We start from the raw sequence: 16,945 nt of genomic DNA on the forward strand, positions 1-16,945 counted from the left end.
ACAGTGAGGAGGACAGTAGGGGGCGTCGGAGGGACAGGCTGTAGGACCTCTTCCAGGTCTTCTTGCCCGAGCGGTTCCGGACGCCGTCCTCGTGGTCCATCATCTGCTCCAGCAGCGTCTGGTCGTCGGCGTTGAGCGGCGCCACTGAGATGTCCCTCACTGCACGGAACTCACCACAGTTGTTCAGGTGCTCGTTCTCCAGACGGAAGAAGTTCCACACGAAACGCCTGCAGAGGGGAGGGTGGAGAGGGGGAACAAGGGGGGGGTATCTGTATTAGAAGTCACTGTTGCTGGTGCTGATGGGAGAGTCAGCAGTAAACCACTAGAGAAACATGGCCATCATCTGTAAATATCTAATATTGCGCATTCCACGTTGTTTTTTATAAGAAGTGAATTGATGAGGTGGTACAGCTCTCATCCTGTAGAGCACCTGATGTGAGGGTCAGTATGTGTGGAATAAAGAGAAGGTATGAAACCCACCTGAAGACCTCGAGGGGAGCGAGCACGGTGGATACGATGTCGCCCACAGAGTGGATCTTAGTGGTTGTGGTCAGAGAGATCTGGATTGTCCAGGCAAAACGCAGGATCACGTCTTCTATGATGGCACAGTAGTAGTAGGCCTGAGGGAGGAGAGGGGATAAGTTTCAGTTTAGGTAACCCTGGGTGTGTGTGTGTGTGCGTGCGTGCGTGCGTGCGTGCGTGTGTGTGTGTGTGTGTGTGTGTGTGTGTGTGTGTGTGTGTGTGTGTGTGTGTGTGTGTGTGTGTGTGTGTGTGTGTGTGTGTGTGTGTGTGTGTACGTGTGTGTGTGTGAGATGTGCCTTCAGACTCCTATCAGACTCTCTCACCTTATGGGGGTAAACGATCTCTTCCCTGAGGAAGGTGTTCTCTCCGGCGCCGCGGTCGAACAGACCCCAGTCCATCCTCAGATCCCAGATCAGTGTGTAGAGGGAGCTGATGCTGGAGAAGATAATCAGCAGGTAGAAGAACATGTCGGCGTCGGTGTGTCCTTGTTCTGAAAATACACACAAAAACAACTGAGGTCAATCGACATATTCATTATTCGTCTATTTTCTTTGAGTTGGATCTAAATATGTTTTCATGCAGTTTTCAAATCTGGAATAAAACTAAAAATCTGCATCTGTATTTTTTTTTAATTGTTCAAGAGAATCCAGAATCCAGCACACTGCTAATCACTGCAACGTTTCCACTAATACTTTCACCACTAGAGAGAGCTCTCCTGTCAAGAATACACGAGCTATGATTTATTGAATGAGCAGCGGGCAAATGTTGCATATTAAGAATTTAATTCCCACTTATATCATAACAGCTTCAATTAAACACACGTTGACAATATTAAATTACACATTCAATTTTGTAGCTTATTCACTTAGTGAGCTGAGCTTTAGAGACTCAACCACAGCAACACAACCTGTAACAGTGGTTTCACCTACTGGCATTTTAAAGGGAATCTAATCAACAACAACAACCTGTAGTTTGTTTTTAATTTATAATAAAGCTATAGATATTTGATGCTATAAAAATGGGGTGAAATGCCATGATTCACGATTGGTTGAGTGTGTGTCCCTTCCTCCTGCAGACTGTGGCTCTTAATGGTGTCATCGACACAAGATGGCAGCTTTCGTGTCTGGGATGTTTTAGCTTCACAGTGGGAGGGATATCGGCTATGATCCAACCTCATGTCTCAGCATTAAAACAGGGACATTTCTGTGTGTGTATTATGTTATGTGTTTTTATTTTTTGTATTGATTCATTTCAGAGTCTATTACAGAATGATCAATAACCCAGAACCTGAAGAAATACAAATTCAGGAAGGAAATAAAACAGAGGAAAGAAGTAAATCCTCACGTTGTAACCACAGAATATTAGACCTTTTCTTAGTAAATTACTGTTAATGTTTCCTGTTGTGCAGCTAACATGATGTGATAATCAATTAATTGACCAATCAAAGCAGAACAAATTGATTCATTCAGCATTTGAACCAGTTCTGTTCTGTGAAAGCACATAGAGAAGAAAATATGACCGCTTCACAGTGAGCTACTTATAAAATCCAACAAACACTTTGCACTTTGTTGGCTCAGGAAATGTTACCGATTTAAAAACAGGCCACAACCTAAAGCATGTGATTTGTTGTTGTAAACCCTTTTTTAGCTGTGGATCTTCACTTTTTCCATTTCTTCTTCTGATGAACAAATGCAGTTTCCAGTTACTTTCAGGGGTAACTAACAGGAAGATTCATTCCAGGCTCTTTAGACTCTTCAGTATAACATCCTGTTTGCCTCCTAACCTCATCCTTAAGAGACTTGATCATTCTCTAACATCACATGACAACAGCAGGCCGTAGAGCATGTTGGCTGTAAGGACAACAATAAGAACTATTTGCTAATTATACAGTACATTTGTTTAATGCACTGCATAATGTCAGCGTGCGTAAGAAGCCGTGGTCAGCTGCCTCTGTGTGTTCACGCAGGATCACTGATGGGTGTGATTCACTTGTTCCTCCAGCTCCATAAATCTGCAGCCGGTGGCCTCACACATTACTGAGACCGACACAGACAAGCAGCCACCAGACAGAGACCAGACCCGCTGACTGTTTGTCATAGTCACAGCTTCTCCCTGCTCCCAGCCAACGAGACGCTGGGGGGGCAGAGCAGGGGGACGTTTCTATCAGAGAATTACTGCTGCTGCTCTGTTCACTGCTGCATCCATTGTGCCGCTTGCGTCTTCTCCGGCTGAGCTATGGGATGGAAGGAGTCCCCACGGCCACACTAAGGTTCCCCAGCTGTAGATTAAACTCACTCCCGGACAATAGGCTCTTCTCACTGGAAAATATCCACTGATGTGATTCTCGGCTCGTAAAGAGTTGAAGTATTTAACCCTTCAGCTGCTGGGAAGGTTGACGTGCTTTTTCCCACCAGGCTGGTTAACCACCGAAGCGTTCAGAGGTTAAACGTGGTGAGATGGACATTGATTTGATGCTTAGAGGCTGACACTGGTCCCTGGCTCCTGTCACACACACTCAATCGCTTAGTAGTCCGTCTCACACACACACACACACACACACACACACACTCACACACACACAGTTGGTGTCCTCAGGAACCCAAGAGGTTAAACACTGTTAAAGATAGAGCACTTCATCTGTCTGCTTCTTTGCAACAGGCCCAGTTCCCACTGATGGAAACAAGTTTACCATGACAACGATCAGTTCCTGCTTTTAGAGTCATTTCTCATCTGGTGGCAACTAAATCAACGGGAAGAATTCTGCACATGAAAAACACCCGGTCGAAGACGGTGCTGGAAAGTACTTCTACTCAGGTATTGCAGTTTAGCACGGTTTTAAGGTAATTGTACATGTTCTGCTACTTAATACTTCTACTACATTTTAAAACAGAGACAAGTACCAGCACCAACAAGGTTATGTTTGCATCTGCCCTTGTTTGTTTGTTGGTTAGCAGGATTAACTGCTTGAAACTTTGTGGACGTGTTGACATGAACAAAGGAATATCCCATTCAATGTTTGGAGCAGATCTGAAATTGTTAGCAAATTCAGGATTAATTGGATGTAAGGTGGTAGCTGGGATGCATATAGAAGTTTTTGCGTGAGAGAGAGAACAGCATTGTGCGCCACCTGCAGGAACGCCCACAACTGCAGCTGGACTATGAGGAGACTGTCTGCATGGATGGTAATGACTTTATGGATAAAAGTAAACGAGCTGCACACGGCTTTTCAATGTAGCAATAGAGCAAAACACAATTCTGGTTATGAAAAGTGTTAACATTTTCTTTGGTTCATTATGAAACTGTGGCAGGACATACTAGATTATAGGGGCGCTAATCTAAATAATTAATGGGAATTATTCTTGGATGAGGTATGCACTCATAGCGCCCTTCTAGTTCAGAATGTCCTCATAAGCAGCGTCGGGCTGGTGACCAGCAGTTTTCACAAAAGAGCCATTTCCAATCTACACTTATCTTATATATTACTAACCTCTTATATTTGATCAATGCCCTGTCCTCAAAATCCCAGATGGCTGCTCTGTGCATTAACAGTGGTGAAAGCTGTGGTGGTGTCACACAGTAATGTCCAGCCACTATCTGTCAGCATTCTTTTGTGGTGTTTTATAAACTGGCATTGTAGACGCCACACCCCCACAGGCCTCAAAATAAACAACACTTCAGACTTGTCGAATTGGAACATTGTCAAATCAGGAGTGACGTCATCCTCAGCTCAGACCTGTGAGGAAACACAGCAGATCTGCTGCAACAGGAGTCTGTTTGGGCTGAGCAGAGGTGAAGGGGAGTTCAAGCAGCCAGAAGAAGATTTGAGTCAGAGCGGCGTCTTTTATCTTCGCTGGTAAACGTGTGGGCTCAGCACAGGGTGTGTGTGTGTGTGTGTGTGTGTGTGTGTGTGTGTGTGTGTGTTGCATTCCCTCTCCTGATAATGACCGAGGGTCAGTACATGAAATGAAGTTTTAAAAGCTGTCAGCTCCAGGCTCATCTCTATTCCAGCAGAGTCTAGCAAACATGTGTTCAGCCCCCTCTCCTCTCCTCTCCTCTCCTCTCCCCACCCCACCCCACTCCACCCCTTTCCTGCTGATCCTATTTTGTTTTCTCCGTTACTCTCTTTCTCCATCCATCCTTTCTCTTTTACCTCCCCCTCTGTGCTCTATCACCTCTGAATTTGCTGATCCTTCACAGCACATTCATTTCCTCCACTCACCACCCCAGCTGACCTCTCACAGAGACCAGCAGGACTAACGTTCCTCTTCGGTCTGATTTAATCGTAGCTGGAGTTAGATGTCACAGATCTATGACTTGACAGACATCTCTTAATGTTTCCCTATTCTTGATCTCTCATTTGTTCTGTGCATGTTCCTACATCCTCTTTCAAACAACTTCCCTCTATCTATCAAATGCTCATGCTATTCTCGCCTGTGCAATATCCTGTTCTCCTGTCTTAGTCTGTCCACGAGATAAATCCCATGGGCTTCAATCAGCATTAGGCCTCTAACTCCCCTGCATCTAAAACAGCAATAAGTCTCAAGCTAGTGTACATAAAGCTGAGCCAGTATTGATCCTGAGTAAAGCATCTACTTGATTTTTGGAAGGCCTCACACTGTATCTTATGGGGTTCGAGGGTTCTGCTTGAGCCAGGAAATCCTCCTTCTCCTCCTCCTCTCTCACTATAAGCCTGTGAGCCTGAGCTGAGTCCAATCAGTTACCCACAGCACAGCACTGAACTCAACTTCCCTCTGAGGGGAGAAATCTGCTGCAGTGGCTGCACCACGGCAAAAATGATTCAACCTCAATCCCCAGATTGGCCGAGAAAAAACAAAGTTTGGCACTTTCTATTCGCCAACTGCGACACAGTTTGAACCCACATGCAGAGAGGAGACTGTAGCTCGTAATTTAACAGGTTCAGATCTGCGATTGGAAGCCCCGGACACTGAATACCAGGCAGTGTTCTACGGGGAGGCTCCTGATTTATCTTTGCATTTATGGTTTGGAGTATTTCGTGTTCCCGGAGCTTAAAGTGGGCAGTTCCAGGAACGAGTGAGGTGGCCGGGAGATGAGGTCGCACAGTAGCCATCGGCGCTGTGATCGGGTTAGCAATGAAGGTGAAACATCCGCACACACTGGGAGCTCTGCCAGACACTCACTGAAACTGCAGGCACCTTTTACAGCTGAACCCGTGGGAACATGACACCTACCGGAGCCGTCTACTCGGGCAGATGCTGGGAATTGCAGGGATGACTGGGCATCATCTGTCATGTGCACACCCAGACTATAGACAGTATCAGTGGTGAGAGCTTTTTATTCCTCAGCGCCAACGACAGCCAGTGGATGGAAGCTTTATGTTTCTGTGGTGTCAGCCCGTCCCTTGCTTGTGAAAACGAAATCTCACAAACAGATTTGAATTTTTGGGAGATATTGAATTGGGTGTTCAAAGGTAAAGGTCACTGTGACTTTTCCAAAGCACATTCTTAGCCTTGTGAACACGGTATCTCGAGAACGTCAACAGGCAATTTCACAAATCTTTGTCCAAATGTTATGTTGAACTCAAAGAAGAACTGGTTTGATTTTGATCATCAAAGGTCAAATGTCAAGGTCACAGTGACTTTCTGATGTTGTTAATATTATGTATCGAGAACACCCATATAGAATTTCCTTACATCTGGACACAAGGACGACTTGATTAGAATTTTGAGTTCAAAGGTTGAAGTCACTGTGACCACAATAAACCTTTTACCCTGTGAATGCTTTCGTTTTAGAACACTTATCCACTCAGACTCAAAGATTAATAGATTTGATTTCAGGGGTCAAAGTTATGTTCACGATGACCTTATATGAATACGAATAAGTGTGGTATTTCTAAAATTCCTGGATGTATTCTGTATTCCGAGACTGTTTAAGCACATTTCCATTTGAGGCCGAGGATATTCTGACATCAGTATCTGTATTAAATCATCAAATGCTTTCAAATTGACCAGAAAAATAATTTATGCTTCAAATACCCCCATAACAGGAAATTTCCTCGACCATCCATTCATAATCCAGATGTGTTTTAGTGTGTGCGTGTGTGTGTCTCCTCCCACCATCCTCCTTCACTTAACCAGTGATCGCCTCGGCCTCCATTATCATGCAGGATGAAAGACAGCTTCATACAGAATAACACATGAGGAGAGGCCATTAGTCTGTGAGCTTCAGACCAGAGGAGGTAGGAGGATACGGTTTAATGGACGCCTTTCCTCCCGAGCTGTGGAGGGTAAGACCAGTCCTTCTGTCTGTCTGTGTGTGTCAGTGTGTGTTTGTGTCTGTCTGTCTGTCTTCCTGGTTCATTCAATATCAGATCACCGGCGGTCAGTTTCGGAAGCAGGCGCATTGATTTGAATTCATATCGGAAAAGAATAAAGTCAAGCTGGGAAATAACATTTAGCGGTTAAAGAGGTTGGAGATGAGGTTTCATCTCTGGCATTTGACTGGCAAATAAATATATAAACTGGCATCTGACAAGGGTTTCGATGTGAGTGGCTGAAAAATAAAACGCCTTTGAAACAAGTTGCATGGACGAATATCTGAAGGCTGAATGATGAAGCGATGTTTTATTGCCTGCCTGTTGCGTCTTTGAACATGAACTGCTTTGTGATAGAGCTTCTGAATCAGAATAATTGCAGGCTAATTGTGAAACTGTCAGAGGGAATGTGACTTGACTTTTAATTTTTCTCATTTTCTCTTGTTGCATTTCTTATTCTCTTTCCCAACTTCTCCTCTCCTCCTGCCTCAGATTCAATGGCACATTGTGCGAGCAGGACCTTGTCTTGTGTATCCAAGCTTGTGTTTGACAAACCTACGCCTTTTCCATCACAAAGCTGTAGCTCCTCGCATTTGCTCTCAAGGTCGCCTCTGCTTTCAGAACACACATGACTTAATACAACGCTTTCAAAAGCCTGTGTTGTTGTTGTTGACTCTGGCTCCGGCAACACAACAACAACACAAAGATATTGTGGCCTTGGTTTGTAGATGCTAAGACAGGCTTATTAACTCCACCAGGCCATTACCTCCACCATGTGTTTGTTTGTCTGGTAGTTAGCAGGATTACGCAAACACTACTGGATGGACAAGCATGAAACTTGGTGGAAGGATTCAGTATTAAGTCAGGGAAGAACCAATTCAAAGTTTGGAGTAGATCTGAATCGGTGGACAGATCCAAGGAAGGATTCATGGATCTCAATGAATAAATCAGACATTTTTTGGGGGCTGATATCTATGAGTGTGTGAAATTTGTCGCGGATCCATATTAAAAATCCAGATCTAGTCAATTTAAAATGTGGTTTCATAAGGGGACTGTTAAAGCACCTACCTCTGTGTGTGGCGTAGAGCGCGGCAAAGGTGACGACGAAGAAGGTGGTAGAATATTTCCCAGCATTCACCAGGTGAGGGAAGGCCCTCTTTGTGTCACGGTAACGCCTCAGACACTGGATGAAGCGGAACCAGGCGGGCAGGCACTGGATGATGGCACGCAGTCCGTACGAGTAGCTGTGGCACATATTGCTATTAGGATCTAGAATAAAAAAAAGAAAAGAAAAGAGAACGTTGTAATCTCTCTCTCTCTTCTCGTTATTCACTGTACTCCCCTCCCCACAGGACATCTCATCATTATGAAAGTCACACACTGACCTGTGTGTGGCGGCACATTTCCCTTCCATTAGCTGCATGTTAATTGTCTGAGTGAGGGCCGAGGTGTCACTGCTGGTGCAGTCAACCGACAGCTATTAAAACCTTGTTCACATCATATCTCCTGACAGGAAACACTGTCAACATGTCCCATTTACAACTGAAGGATTTATGACTTCATCTCAACATCGTGATGAGAAGCAGAGGCTGAAGAGAAATACTATGATCAATGCCATCAAACATTAGAACCTACTTTATATAGACTGTAAATATATATTGTCTTTACCATTTATCTGTAATGTTTGCATTTTAGTATGTTTGTGTTACTATTTGTCATACTGCTTTATCACCAGAGCATTTCTATTTCAGTTAGGCCTGGTACATTGTAAGGTTTTCTATATTGTCAATTTCTACAACCCCTGAGAATATGTGGATAGTTACTAATTTAGTTATTCATAATTTGCCAATTTGGGATCAATAAAGTCTATCTATCTATCTATCTAGTTGCAAACAGATATGGTTTCTGTATGTCGGTGGATACAGGAGACTACACAGTTCCAGTAAAGAAAGCAGTACAACTACAAAACATTACTTCAAGATCAAATTTTTGGGTGTTATTTAGCTGTTATTGACAGGATATTAAGCATGGAAAGTGGGTTCAACATAGATATCTAGATTCTAAACAACAGTGGTCGACCATTTGCAGTTTATGTTTTCTAACGGGGACGAAGAGAAACAACAGACAGATGTGCAGAAGGCTTGAAGTTTAATATAAAGCCACAGTGAGGATGAACCTATCGTCCCACCTTTCAACGAGGGCAGCAGACCCTTGCTGTTGCTCCACTGCAGCTCAAAGATGTAGAAGCAGACGAGATACTCCAGGTCCATCAGGACAAACACCAGAGAGTTCAGCTGATCAGCCAACCAGAAGTCGGCAAACTCCACGCGGTGAAACGGCGCCGTGAACACTCGGAACTGGAAACAGACAAGGAAGGCACAGATATGAGAAACAGAGGTAAACCATTGACTAGCACTGATTTAGTTTTTAAAAAAAATCTATTTTCATTAAATTCAACATAACCTCAGTGATAAAAATGAGGAAGAGAATTTAAAAAAGCTGCTGAAAACATGTCCTGACACCGTGACTTGAACTAGTCAACAATTAATTAGTGTGCGAGCAGGGAACATCCTCCACTAACGATGTATAACACACAAAGGGGCTACAGCCTCCACACTTCCTTATCAGCTCACCGCAGGACACTAATGAGTGTACGTTTTGTACGTTTGTGCGCTCTTGTACAACACAAGCACATGCAGACCTGGTCTGGCGGCCCTGGCCTCTGTGGGCTTGGCATTTGGGATATGACTTTTTGGCAGGAGCTCAGTTTGTAAAATGATACAACCGCGTTCAGCTCTTTCCATTTACCCCTCAGGCTGCGTGTGACATTCAGGGGCGACTGAGTGCCGCTCTCCATGTTTCAGACGGGAAACCTACACACACTCTACCTCCACTGCAAATGCCAAATATTGATCTCCCCTTTTATTTTTCTTCCTTTTTCTTCACGTCAGCTCATCGCACATTTCTCTTAACCTGTCAATCACAGGGAGTATTGATCTGTGCGGATGTCTCGGCGCTAAGCCAGCTGCACCCGTGTGGTTTGGTTTTCATTTCTTGAGCAAACACAATGTAATCCAGGCGCTCGCTCGGCAGTTTGTACCATAATGAAAAATTTTGTCTGGTGTTTATTGTCAGAGAGAATTAGCACACGGTGCATTGGAACATTTTATAGCACTGCTCCAAAGAAAAACAGGATCGTTTGTCAAATAATTTCTTCTTCCCAATCACTCAATGCTTTTTCATTGATGGTTATTTTTTCTGACAATCCTGAAAAGCAGCTCGTATCGGAATCTACTCCTGTTGATTGTTTTGGGCCGTTCGAGACGGAGGCTGATTCCAGAGTCGCACAGTGTAGGAGGGGCTTAGGTGCTGATGATGAGGGAGCTGTGAAGGACAAAAATGTGGGCAGGGGGTCTGCTGCTGATACTGAGGGAGGGAGGAGGAGAAGTGGATTGTGAGGAGAGGAGGAGGAAGAAGAGGAGGAGGAGGAGGGACAGAGGCGCTCAGGGCATCAACATACTGATAGATCTATGCCAGTAATGATTGCACAGTCACAGCCTGCACTTCCCCTGAGACACGGCTGCATTCTATTATCCTCCGACCCTGCTGCCCTCTGTTTCACTACATCCCCCTCCACACACACGCACACACACACACACACGCGCAGACAAACACACACTCTAACAAACATGCACGCACGCACGCGCATTATTATTTTACAGTAATTTATTGATTTACTTAGTAAAATGGAGAGACCAGAACAAGGAAAAATGAGAGACAAAAGAGAGAAGATAGACAATATTGACAGACATACACAAACTAACACAAAATAAAGCAGTAATAATATTGTATTTGATAACATAATAAAACTCTGACATTACATTAGTTTGACTGGGTATTTGTTGGTAGGTTGTGTGTGTGTGTGTGTGTGTGTGTGTGTGTGTGTGTGTGTGTGTGTGTGTGTGTGTGTGTGTGTGTGTGTGTGTGTGTGTGTGTGTGTGTGTGTGCGCATGCATCTGTAATCATGTTTATTTTACCCGTACCTTAATCTAAACCAAACCTTAAAACATGTCTTCACCTTAAAATGTATTGATTCACATTATAGGGATTTCTTGTCCCCAGAAAGGAAGACAAGTAAACACATTTAGGTCCCCACAACATGAGTAATAACTAGACCACACACACAAACACACAAACACACACACACACACACACACACACACACACACACACACACACACACACACACACACACACACACACACACACACACACACACACACACACACACACACACACACACACACACACACACACACACACACACACACACACACACACACACACACACACACCACCCTCTCTCCTGCAGGCTGATAGCGTGGCTTGGACAAAGAACAGAGCGACATAGGATTTTTTTCACAAGAGATTGATATCTGAATCATACATGCATTCATCAGGTGAGACACACACACAGACACTCATACACACACTGAATGTGTGTGTGTGAGCTGACCAAAAATGGTGTCAGCAGAAATATACCCCACAAAATGCACAATATATAAAATTTCCAATAGCTCTCAATATCTCATATTTAATTCGTTTCCTGCAACATTTTGTGTCGGTTTAGAAACGTACTGCCAAAATAAAAATAAACCAGCAATAAGAAGATAACCTCACAAGGTGTCTTTCCACACAGATAAGAAGGTCAGTCAAAACTTCAGGTAAATACAATTACACCTTATCTACACAAGACTCAGCGTATTTGTGTGGCTGAAAAAATAAAAATCTTATCATAGCAATGGCCAAAAATTCAGGAATGATATTTCTATAAACATATTTGGTTATAAATATTTAACGTTCAGAAATGGTGTTTTGGTTAAGATAAGAATATCCTGATGTTTGGTTTTGTGTGCATGCAAACTACAACCATTTTGAATACAAATTGAAATTTCACATTAAATCTTGCACTTTGTGCCACAAGCCAAGTTACTCTTGTTCTAATATCATATTTAATAGTCAGCTCACATATCACATACAGACTCAGAGCTGTCAACAGTAGTCTGTATGTGTCTGTGAACAATGACTGTTTTATCCACTTTGAGTTAAAGCCTTCAGACAAACACACCAGAGTCCGACATGTTTTCAGATTCTCTTTTGATAATCATACAAGGTTTAAATGTAATTCTCCCAAACAGAACAAACTTCACTAGATGAATGTGTGCACTGACCAGCAGCTTGAGGAGCCAGAAACGTGATTTGTAGTAGCCGGTCTTGAACGGGTTGAGGAGGAAAAGCACCATGAAGCCATAAAGGATGAGAGGGTTGATCTGCATGGGGAGGTAGGTGTACTCTGAGTAGAGACAGGAGAGGATGCTGAGACACCACAACACACCCATGAAACCAGCGATCTGTAGCAGAGAGAGAGGAAACAGGAGAGAGAGGCATTTACAGGAAGCTCTGTTTTGTTATCGCCAGAGTACAACTGAAACAAAAGCATGAATATCAATCTGAAGACCAAGTTCTTTCTCTTCATTACACCAAAAATGTGAATTTTCTATTTAGTTCTTCATCCTGACCTCAAACAGGTGTTGGTGTGACAGGTTGTTTCGGGGATTGATCTCGAAGATGAGAACATGGTTGACTCCGGCCTGCCTCCATCCGTAGGTGTTGATGCCCAACAGGAAGAGGAACTGGATCAACAGGAAACCGCCCCGATAGATCCGCACCAGAGGCCACACGTTCTCGTAGCGGATGAACACAGCACCTGAGAGAAGAGAGCGGATTGTCTCGCTTTGGAATATCAAACAGGAAAGCTTTGACTGTATACATTTAAATGTTTGTATGACTCACCGGTGAGAATGAAGGCGATGGCAAGAATGATGAAGAAGCCGCAATAGAGACCCACACGGAAGGTTGTCCACGCCAAAGCAGGCTGAGGAAGAAAAATACAGGAAAACATAATTACTACAGAAACCTGAAAACTGTATATGTATATGCACGTAGAATCAAGTCATTCTCAAACTACAGATACAATAAAACTTTTTGGCTCCTTTCACCTGCTTCAATATACCTGTTTTACACATATCTGTGTGTTGGACATTGGAAATGGAGAGATCAATAGTCACAGAGCACAACTCAAGTCAGGCCTGACAGTAATTAATGCAGTAATAACAGTAGATATAACATATGAGGGTAAAGTGCCACCGGCCTCTGTTATTTCAGAAAGATATCCTGTGGACAATGGAGCTGCACTTACAAAATCAATGCTGAAAGCTCTCGTGGTTTCTCTCACTTTGTCTTTTCCCATCTTCTTTCCTGTCTCTCCACGTCTCACGAGGAGCTTCTCACCGTTTGTTTTTGACCAGTGTTCATCGCCAACATGAATTGTGGCCTTAGAGTCAGTCGAGTTCCAGTTTACTATCTATTCACACTCCTATGATACGATGAAGACCAAATATTCATCACTTTGTCTTTGAGTGAAAATTGAAGTTTAGGCCAGATGATTTGCTAGAATTGGGATGAACATGTGGATCTGAATACGTACAAAGGTCCTGAAAATCTGGTGAAGGCTTTGGAAGAATTCAATAAAAGGTATTAAGTTTTTTTGTTGTGATTTGTGTGAATCCTTGAGATGTGGTGAAAAATGTCACAATGATCTTGACCTTTGACCAAAATCTAATCATTCATCTATTTGGTACTTTGAAGCAAATTGTGTTCAGGAGAAGGAAATGGACATGAAGATACAAATTTGTTCACAAAAATTCCATGTTGTGGGGATACGGGAGATGACTTATATATGTATATATTCTTAGATAAATTCATATATTGACATTTTATCAGTTTTATGTTATTTAAGTTTTATGTCTGGTTTCATGGCCGCCTTTGAAAATAAATCAAATAACATAAAACTGAAGAGGCAAAAGCTTCTGATGTGACTGAACTCTCCCTCCTCTGCAGTGCAGACTGGTACTGTAGGCTATAAGTAGACTTTGCTCTTAGTGGCTAAGGTTCAGTCTTGAGAGGAACAAATCAGGGACACACAGAGACGTCCCACAGAGACATCTAATCAGCAGGTCTCACCTGAGCTGCCCCCAGAGGAGGAACTCTCAGTCTCTTCATGGCCCTCTGACGATCTCCTCCCTCCAGCTCTGTGGTGACAAGAGTCTGGACACAAAAAACAAAAACTTTTAGTGTTCTGTGTTTCGTTGTCCACCAGAATTATTGTATTATAGTGTGTGTGTGTGTGTGTGTGTGTTTACCTCTGTCTCAGAAATGAGCTGTGTGATCTTTTTGCAGGTGTAGAACGGCGCCACTTCCACATGAACCACACGCCAGTCTGCGCCGCGAGGAGTGTCCAGGACCTTGTCATGTTTCTTCAGGATCTTACGGAAACCGGTGAAGTTCAGGTTCTGTGGGCGGCAACAAGGGAACACAAGCGAGCATGAAACAATCAATCCATTAAGGTTTTGTCCTCCAGTGCCTGCAGTAAAAGTGTGTGTGTGTGTGTGTGTGTGTGTAACCTGGTAGTTCTGGAGCAGGATGAGGCTGAGGTAGAACTCGCTGAAGGCTAACTTCAGGTCCTTGATGTTGTGGTGCTTGCAGCGCTCCTCCTGCGACAGGTGGAACATGGTCTTGCGCTTGCGGAGGCCGGGGGGGGCGTTGCTCTCGCGCTGAGCGTCCAGTGACGACTGGAGCTCATTCTGCAGCGTGGCAGAACGCCTCTGGGCTTCAGCCAGCTTTTCTACAGAGAGCAGGACAGGAACACGGGTGACGGGAGGTTTTTAATTTCTTTGTCATTGAGGGAAACATTTTGCATGTGTGTATGTGCATGTTTGGATAATGCCAATATCCACGCTTGTGAGCTGGGCCTTCTTTGAACCACTGGAGATTTAAATGACTTTTCTTACTCATGTAGTTATACTAATTGTAGTACACCAGTGATTTTATGTATAATGATGAATACAGTTCAGTTTGATTCAATAAAATGTAGTTACATTATTTTCTAAGAGCAACATATAGGACAAAAAAATAATTCTAATGTTAGAACATCATCGATAAAGATGAAATATTACTGTAAATAGTTAATGCAACAGTCCGTCCCTCTGTTAGACATGTTTTGGGGAAATCTAACTATTAGGCCTGAGGACTCTTTTCTGACAAAATGCTGGAGAGAGATGTAAAGTCTTCAGTTTGACATCAACGATCCTGGAACAAAGGTGAAGACTTAAAAAAAAGGTTCCCGTCTCCCACTTGTCTCCACTCCTTGAGTTTGTTCCGAGAAGCAGAAACATGGAGACTATTAGGCTGACTCGAAATGAGACGCCATTATGCAGGTCAGACATAGGTTAATAGAACAACCGTGAGTGACAGAGAGGGAGAAGAGCAGGGCCCGGGCAGCAACCTGCATTCCATTAACTTCTCTCCTACTTTTCTGACAGAGATTAACCCTCATTGTTCCGCTACATTTACTTTTTTTCAACCAATCACTGAAGCCAAACCAAGCTCAGCTCATTTACGACTGATGCCCTTGTTTTCTTTTACACTGAGTTGTCCTTTCCCTCATTTCCTGTTCTTATTGTTAGGTGAGAGGGTGCACCCCCCCCAGTTACACAGATTATAGCAGGTGGTATATTAAGTCATCTGATCAATTCTTAAAAACACATTGTGCAGGTGTATGTGATGTATATTTCAAAAGAGTTATCTTATTCTTGTTTAGTATATTTACGTGATTACTTCTTGTTCTTAGAATCTTGCAACTCACGTCTGCAAATGCAGTGACTTGCAAGATCTTATTCAGCTGGAGCAGAAACCATTAAACAAACAGACCTGGAGTCACATTAGTCACGCCGATATTTTCTTGCAGTTCTGTATATATGACAGCAAATCTGATTCATCCTGAAGCTTCCAGCCCGGCAGTCGGGAGGAAAAGAGACTCCGGTGTCTAAACCAGGAGTGGTGATGTGGAGGGCTCACCGGTGACTTTCACACTTTGTCACTGCTTGAGCGAACACACACACACACACACACACATGCCCGCACCAAATTTCCAGATATCACGCTGCCTGCCTCACAGGAACGCCATTGCTTTTCTTTATGTAAATTCACCAGAATCCCTCTATGGACTCATCTTGTCTGTCAAAACAACAGCAGGAGCAGCGTGAGAAAGTCAAGACCCCGGAAAATTTAGATTTAATCTGAGAATGTGGGAGAGCGGCGTCACTTCCCAGCAGAGGACGAAGCCCGGACAGGTTGTCTGTGTTGGGTTAATGAACCTGAAAGAGACGGGTGTTGGTTTTCGCTGATGTGAGTTTAATGGAGGATTTTGAAGAACCTGTTGTTCTTCTTCTCAACTTTCAGTAGCAGAGCGGGTGAAAGGATATCTTGTCGAATCAGCGGTCTGCAAAAACTTCTGCTCGGTGTGTGTTTAACCTGCGATGATGAAAGTGTTTGTCCGACAACGCAGCGCAGCAGAATGGCTTCGAGAGGTCGGTGACCCCTTTCACAGAGAGATACTGTACGGATTGAAAAAGCTACGTGGAGGCGAATGTCTCATGTGAAGTCAGAGCACGATTTGTTTCCATCTCTGCTTGTGTTCTCTCTCAAAAACCTCCACAGTATTTTCAGACCACACTAACTGGCATCTGATAAAGCCTGTCAGACACATCTCTAATGTCCTGCTTCACTCTCCCGTGTGTGGAGGATAAACAAGACGCCCGAGCGCATGATAGGAGACACTGATGTTTTCATGCACAACATTTAACCTCACTCCTCCTCCGGTGTGCTGAGGAGACAATGACTCACTCTAACACTAGGCTGTCAACATCACATATCATATGGTAGCATTGAATATATTAGAACTGAGAGTGAAGTCATTGTTTTGCTCTGTTTACAAAATCAATTCAACACAAAATAATTAGTGATCTAACATAAGAACTCCAGAACTCTAGTAAATCAACCTCCTGTAACAAGGTCCACAATAATTCATGTCCTGTTTATCTGCATCTCCACTCAACCCTCCCTGGCAGTAATATATGTCCCATCATTATGAACTGGAACAATCTCGCCAGTCAGCCTTGGCCCTCCGTTGACCTGTAGAACCTGCAGTTACACAGACGGCCTCTAGAGGAA

General features: G+C 43.6%; 1 protein-coding gene across 1 annotated transcript in view; it reads right to left on the reverse strand.

Moving 5' to 3' along the window:
- The window catches only part of xpr1a (xenotropic and polytropic retrovirus receptor 1a), a 67,555-nt gene that overhangs the window by 4,237 nt on the left and 46,373 nt on the right, over positions 1-16,945 (reverse strand). The window contains exons 4-14 of the mRNA XM_061078225.1: positions 14,338-14,558; positions 14,077-14,226; positions 13,898-13,981; positions 12,668-12,749; positions 12,394-12,581; positions 12,046-12,225; positions 9,003-9,171; positions 7,883-8,083; positions 846-1,012; positions 481-620; positions 3-227 (exon numbers count right to left, since the gene is read on the reverse strand). Of these exons, the coding sequence (XP_060934208.1) occupies positions 3-227; positions 481-620; positions 846-1,012; positions 7,883-8,083; positions 9,003-9,171; positions 12,046-12,225; positions 12,394-12,581; positions 12,668-12,749; positions 13,898-13,981; positions 14,077-14,226; positions 14,338-14,558 (1,807 nt within the window). The remainder of the gene's footprint in view (positions 1-2; positions 228-480; positions 621-845; positions 1,013-7,882; positions 8,084-9,002; positions 9,172-12,045; positions 12,226-12,393; positions 12,582-12,667; positions 12,750-13,897; positions 13,982-14,076; positions 14,227-14,337; positions 14,559-16,945) is intronic.

The sequence above is a fragment of the Limanda limanda genome, chromosome 9 (genome assembly GCF_963576545.1).
Source record: "Limanda limanda chromosome 9, fLimLim1.1, whole genome shotgun sequence".
NCBI classification, from domain to species: Eukaryota; Metazoa; Chordata; class Actinopteri; order Pleuronectiformes; family Pleuronectidae; genus Limanda; species Limanda limanda.